At 54.3% G+C, this 7000-nt stretch overlaps 1 protein-coding gene across 1 annotated transcript in view; it reads left to right on the top strand.

Moving 5' to 3' along the window:
- The first annotated feature begins 19 nt into the window (after positions 1–19).
- Positions 20–7000, top strand: part of GGT5 (gamma-glutamyltransferase 5) — a 25561-nt gene continuing 18580 nt past the window's right edge. The window contains 1 exon segment of the mRNA XM_006157162.2: positions 20–519. Within this exon segment, the coding sequence (XP_006157224.1) occupies positions 347–519 (173 nt within the window). The 5' untranslated portion in view covers positions 20–346.

The raw sequence follows: 7000 nt of genomic DNA, 5'->3' as shown, positions 1-7000 counted from the left end.
CCCCGCCGGTTCTGTCTTCTCGGCGGGGGCAGTGGCAGCGGTAGTGTCGGAGGAGGGCAGCAGGGTCGCCGCTGTCCCCCGCCCGCCCATGCCGCTGCCCGCCGTTGGTCTGCAAACCTGTCTGTCTACTCACCGTGAGGCCATCTCGGTCCAGCGTCCATCTGACCGTCTGCCTGCGTCCCGTGTGTCAGCCTGTCTGTCCCTCCATCTGCTCGTCTGTCTCTGGCCCCCTCTGTCTGTCCATCTGTCCAGTGTTCTGTGAGTCCGTCTGCGCTTCTGGTCCATTCATCTGCTGTTCTGGCCTGTCTGTCCGCCTGTCTCTTCTCTCTCCTTGAGCTGCAGAGCCATGGCCCGGGGCCGCGGGGTCGCTGTCATCCTGGTCCTGCTGGGGCTGGGCCTGGTGCTGGCCATCATCGTGCCTGCTGTGGTCCTGTCACGCCGCCACGCCCCCTGCGGCCCCAAGGCCTTTGCCCACGCCGCGGTCGCTGCCGACTCCAAGGTCTGCTCGGACATCGGCCGGTGAGTGTGGGGTGTGTGGACGCCAGGTGGCCCTTGGCGGCTGGTTCCTCCTGGGGACGCCGTGGCCGGTGGTCAGGGTGTGGGGAGGCACACGTATGTGCGTGAGCACTGACCCATGGGTTTGGGCTCCAGTGCTGGCCAGGCCTGGGTGCGAAGAGGCAGCCCCAGGGCCTTTGCATGGACCAGGTGGTAGGAGCGCCCATGGGCAGACAGGGACCTGCAGCAGACGGCGCTGAGGGGCAGTGACAGTGTTGGCCAAGGTGGCGTGTGAGTCCTCCCCTGGCTCCAGGGCTCAGGCGGGAAATGGACCCAAGGAGGGTCCTGCCGTGGTGCCACTGGTCTGGTGGGTGCAGGCCCTGTCCCTGAGGCTATGGCAGTTCCCTAAAGCTGGGGTCTTCTCATGTGGAGGGGGGCGTGGGCAAAGGAGTTCAGCGTTCATGTGTGGGTGCTGCCCGGGGCTGGGGCCTTGTCTCTGTGTCTCTCAGACCGGGGAGACTCTGCTGGTGTCACGTCCTCCCACGCTTCCTGGCTTGGGCCAGCTTGGACCATATGATGTGTGGCGGGCCAGGGAAAGGGTGCTGCTGAAGAGGGGCCACAGCTGGCATTTCCTGAGCCTCTTCCAGGAAGCCCAGCCCAAAGGAAGCCGCTGCTGCCCGTAGCCAGATGGTGGGACACCCCTCCTGGCCCCTGGCGCCTGCTGGGCCTGCAGAGGGAGATGCTCTGGGGAAGCATTCCCTCCCGCCGGCCAGGGTCTGCTGCCCAGAACAGCTGCCTTCCAGATCGTGTGGGATCCACACGTTTTGTGCACTGAGGGGTCAGCCCTGAAGCAAAGGGGCGGCCCGCGATGTGGTGGGGCAGTGCACCTTGCACCCCGATCTTTCCAGCATGCTTTCTCCCTCTGTTCATTCGTACATTCATTTGCTTTTCTTTTTTTCTTTTTTTTTTTAGGGAGATTTTTGCAATCGGGCATATGCATTCACTGGAGAGAGAGAGAGAGAGAAAGAGAAATCACCCCTGAGGGATGGCCACACCACAATCCCTTCTCTTCCATTCTCCTCTAGGAATTTTGGGCATGCACACACACACACCTGGCATGAGTTTCAAGCCACCAGGTCCAGGACTTGAACTGCAGTTGGCCATGTGGGAGTCCAGCGCCTTAACCACTATGCTCCCGCGCCGGCCCCTTTTTCACCTTTTCATTCATTCCGACCTCTTTTCATCCGCCTACTCTCTGGGCTCCCAGGCCTTTCTGTCCCCTCCCTCGGGGCACTGGGCACGAATGGCAGCTCTGAAACAAGTGGGGACAGATGACTGCCTGGTGTTCCCAGGGAGGTCCCAGGGGATGCAAAAGAGAGAGACCACCCACCTGCCTCCCCGGACAGCTTCCTGCTCTGCTCTGGAGGACACGCAGAGACGGGGCACCCATTAAAAACGCAAATGCAAAGATGCGAGTGAGGCTGGGGGGGCCACGGGTCCCAGAGACCGTGGGTGAGCCTGTGCTCCCCAGGAGCGGGGGCTGCTGTGTCTCCCTGAGCCTCTGTCTGAGGTCTCTGTGGTGTGCGCTGCTGTGTGTGAGCGTCAGGGGTTGGGGTATCTGCTCGCAGCCTGCTTCCTCCACCTCCTCGGACTCCCCTGCGGAGCGGATGCGGTTTCTCCCCAGTGTTTTGTCAAACAACTCTCTCTACTTCCTGTTCTTGTTTTAAGAAGCCAGGAGTGGGAGGGAGCTGCCCCTCCTGCCCCCGATTTCCCACCCTCACCAGCTGCTACCGCAGAACAGGGGTCACAGGGTGCTGGCTAAGCTGGGGGCCCCCAGGAAGGGTGGCTGATGTTTGTGTGCACATGGGTCCGGCACGATGCCTAGCAGACAGGCGGTCAGTGGGAACGCAGCCACGGCAGGCCTGTCACCCCCCCAGCAGGATGTCCCAGTGGCTTAGCCTGGTGTGCAAATGGCAGCTCGGGGTCCTGAGTCAGTGCTCGCCTTCCAAGAAGACTGAGCTTCAGGGTTCCCGGTGTCCCTTGGGCTTTGTGCCGTGGCTGCCTGGAAGCGCCTCCAGCCGGATCTTCTGCAGGATGATTCACGGGTCCATTGACTTAGGAGGAAATTAGGTCTATGAGAGAGGGACCCACGTGAGGGGACCCTGAGCGAGCAGGCTCCGCTGGGACTGGCCCCCAGCTCTGCAGACTCCCAGGGAACTGCTGCTGCTCTGGCAGGGCTGTGGAAGGGAGGGGTTTTCCCAGGACCCCCCATCCTCCACATTGGACCCCCTACCCCCACCTCCAGTAAATGCCCGCCCAGATCCCAGGCTCTGCCAGCGAAGGCCAGGGCTTTACCGCAGCTGAGGGGGCACTTGTAGAGGAGGCTGGTAGGTGCCCAGAGTGCTGGTCCTCTGGCACCCTGACAGCAACCTTGGGGAGACGGAGTCCAGGCTGGCACTTGGGGAGCAGGGGTGGGGCTGGCGGCTGATTGCCCCAGAGCGGGGTTCTGTCCGGTGTCGGGGGGCCGGGCTATGAGGACAGGGATGGACACATGGGGCTCTCTCGGCATGGGAGGACCCCCTAGATGACAGTCAGGCTGACTAATAACCTTTACAGGGACTCGACCTGAATGTGGGTGGAGGTCTCAGGACCTGGGGTAGGGTTTAAGGTCAGGGTTAGGGTGTGGGTCCCCTCCCCTCACCACTCCACCTGGACCCGTGACCATCACTGCAGGCCAGCTCCCCAGGAAATGACCGTGTCTCCTCTCAGGAACTCAGGAGGAAAGAGCCTGGGCGCCTGGAGACTCAGTACACACGTGCACGTGTGCGTGTCCTTGAGGGGGTCTTCAACAAGTCCAAGGAGGGCCGGCCCTGGAGCCTAATGGTTAAGGGAGCCAGATCCCACGCAGCTGACCGCAGTTAGAATCCCGGCTCCCTGTGGCTTGAGAAACACACAGTCGTGTATGCGTGTGTGCGTGTGTGTGTGTGCGTGTGTGAGTGTGTGAGTGTGTGTGCACGTGGACTCCAGGTCCCTACAGAACAGAGAAATGGAAGAGAAGGGATTGCAGTGTGACCGTGGGTCATTTGAGAAGTGCTGTCTCCCTTTTTCTCTGTCTCTGTTTCTGGAGGGGACACGCAATCTCTGGCAATACAAAATTTTGTTTAGAATTTTTTTTTTAATAATTATTTTACCTAATCGTAGTCATTATTATTATTATTTCATCTGACCAGAGAGATAGAGAGAAGGAAAGTGAGAAAGTAAGCCTCCAGGTTCGGGACTTGAACCACGGTGGATCACGTGGGAGTCCAACACCCCAACAACCAGGCCACCTGTCTCCATATTCATGGAGAATATTAATCTGTAATTTCTTCCTCTTTCTTCTTTCTTTATTTCTTCCTTTCTTTTCTTTTCCTTTCTTTCTTTCGTTCTCTTCCTTCCTTTCTTTCTTTCTTTCTCTCTCTCTCTCTCTTTCTTTCTTTCTTTCTTTCTTTCTTTTTTCTTTCTTTCTTTCTTTCTTTCTTTCTTTCTTTCTTTCTTTCTCTCTTTGTTTTTTAGAATAGGATATTTGTGAGGGTAGGGAGTGAAAGTGAGAAATCACCTCCGGGGGGATGGCCACACCGCAATCCATTCTCCTCCATTCTCCTCTCAGGATTTTGGGCACGCACACACATGTGACAGGCATGTTTTTCAAGCTGAAAAGATTAGGACTCAAACTGGAAGTCGGCCATGTGGAATCTAGCCCCTTAACCACCATGCCATCGACTGACCCTCTTTCTTTTTTTCTTTTAAAAATTTATTCAGGGGTCAGCCGTGGCCTGCCTGGTGATTAAAGTGGCTGGATCCCACAAGGGCCAAAGGGGTGATTTGCCTCCCAGATCCGGCAGCTTGGAAACACTCCAGGTGCATGCGCACACATGCCTGAAATTCCAAGAGGAGAATGGAAGAGAAGGGATTGTGGCATGGCCATCCCCTCATCCTGAGGGTGGTGTGCTTCCACACTTTCTCTCTCTCTTTCTCTCTCTCTCTCTTTCTCTCTCTGGTGAGTACACACACCCTACATTTCTTTCTTTCTTTCTTTCTTTTTTTTTTTTTTTGGAGAGGTTTTTGCTATAGGGTGTGCGTGCTCACCAGACAGAGAGAGACGGAGACAGAAAATGAGAAATCACCCCCCAGGGGGGATGGCCATGCCACAATCCCTTCTCCTCCATTCTCCTCTTGGGATCTTGGGCATGCACGCACACGTGCCCAGCACGAGTTTAAGCCACCGGGTCCGGGACGCGAACCGTGGTTGACTACATGGGAGTCCAGTGACATAGCCATTACGCTAACTGCTGGTCCCCCCACATTTCTTTCATGAGAGAGAAAAGCACCTTCAATAGAGTCTTGCACCACAATCCCCCAGCAGCATTTGCAGCCAGGACCCTGGGCACACGTGCCCGGCACATGCAGGCCGACTGCAGAACCGAACCTATGATCCTCACATATGCAACGCCCTTGTTAGGTTTGGATATGAAGGTTCTGCTGGCCTCGCGGAGAGAGCTGAGAAGTATTCTTTCTTATGCTTGCTAGAAAGAGCTTTAAAACAATTGTTCAGAAGAATTTGTTGGTTCAACTGTGAAGCCTAAGTTATGAGTGTGTGTGTGTGTGTGTGTGTGTGTGTGTGTGTGAAGGTTTTAAATAATGTATTCTGTAGACCAGCACATGGTATAATGGTTACAGCGCTGGATTTCCATGTAGTCGGCTGCAGTTTGAATCCCAGACTCAGGCCAGGACTTAAAACTCAGGCTGGGTGCACGTGAAGATCTCAAGAGGAGGATGGAGGAGACAGGTTTGCAGTGTGGCCACCACCCCAGAAGGGTGATTTCTCGCTTTCTGTCTTTCTGGCAAGAACATGTACCCTATAGCAAAAATCTCCCCCCAAAATTTTTAAAAATAATAAATTAAAAAAAGAAATAAATAAAAGTATTCTATTTCTTGAATAGCTTTTAGACTAGCAAATTTTTACTTCCTCTTGGGTTCATTTGAGTTATTTCTCTCCAAGGAATTTGTCGAGCGAATGCCAATTTATTAGCCTGTAGGTGTTTACAAAATCTTATTTTTGCTGTGGGGCACATGCTCTCACTATAGAGAGACAGAGAGCGATGGAGAAAATGAGACAGCATCCCTGGGGGCATGGCATGATGCAGACCCTTCGCCTCCATTCTCCTCTTGGGATTTTGGGCATGAAAGCACACGGACCTGGTGTGTTCTCCAAGTCAATGGGTCTGGAAATTGACGGTGTAGGATCCAAGCCACTTACCTGCCATGGCAGCTGAGAGACAGAGAGAGGGAAAGTGAGAAGTCACCCCCCAGAAGGGTTGGCCATACCACAATCCCTTCTCCATTCTCCTCCTGGGATCTTAGGCATGCACGCCCAGCGTGATTTTCAAGCCACTGGTTCTGGGATTCAAACCACAGTTGGCCATATGAGAGTCCAGTGACGTAGCCACTACACCATCTGCTCCCCCCCCCAAAAAAAAGTCCTTATTTATCTTTTTAATATTTATAAAGGTCAGCAATGTGTCTTTTTTTTTTTTTGTAGAGAGGGTTTTGCTATAGGTGCATGCGCTCACTGGAGAGAGAGAAACAGAAAGCAAGAAATCACCCCCTAGAGGGGCTGGCCATGCCACAATCCCTTCTCCTCTGTCCTCTCGGAATTTTGAGCACGCACGCACACGTACCTGGTGTGAGTTTAAGCTACCGGGTCCAGGTCTTGAACCACAGTCGACTACATGGGAGTCCAGCCACATAGCCATTATGCCAACAGCTGGTCCCTGTTTCTCCCATGAGAGAGAAAGAGAGCACCTCCAGTAGGTGGGTTCAAGTCCTAGAGCTGGCGACTTGAAAATGTTGCTGGGCGTGTGTGTGCGTGCAAGTCCAAAATTCCAAGAGGACAATGGAGGAGAAGGGACTGGGGCATGGCTGTCTCCTTTGGAGGGGTGCTTTCTCACATTCCCTCTCTCTCTCTCTCTCTCTCTGTCCTCTCTGACAAGCATATGTACCCTATGGCAAAACTAAAGAAAACAAAAATAATAAAAACAGGAGCTCGGTTGCTGTGCTGTGCAGCGTCACCACTTAGGAGGCTGGAAGCTGTGTGGGAAGCCCAGGATCCCAACCAGCTTGAGGGCACTAGGCACAGCCCCCTGCTCTGTGATCCTGCTAACCGGGAGCAGGGCAGGAGGGTTGCTACACAGCAAAAGCATTTTGGAAGTACCTCTCTGGGGCCAGCAGGTGGCGAGGTGGTTAAGGGCACTGGACTCCCACATGGTCGACCACGGTTCGAGTTCTGGACCTGGCGGCTCACTTTCCTTCTCTTTCTCTCTCTCTCTCTGGTCAAATGAAAATAAATAAAGAAATAATAAATAAATAAAATAAATTTTAAAAAAAGAAAGAAAGAAAATATCTCTCTGTTTTCACCCCTCGCTCCCTCTCTCTATCATAAAGGAAACAACAAATCTATCACTAC

The sequence above is a fragment of the Tupaia chinensis genome, unplaced genomic scaffold (assembly GCF_000334495.1).
Source record: "Tupaia chinensis unplaced genomic scaffold, TupChi_1.0 Scaffold000531_1, whole genome shotgun sequence".
In the NCBI taxonomy this organism is placed as follows: domain Eukaryota; kingdom Metazoa; phylum Chordata; class Mammalia; order Scandentia; family Tupaiidae; genus Tupaia; species Tupaia belangeri.
The sequence above is the reverse complement of the archived record's forward strand: the minus strand, read 5'-3'. Positions and strand labels throughout refer to the sequence as shown.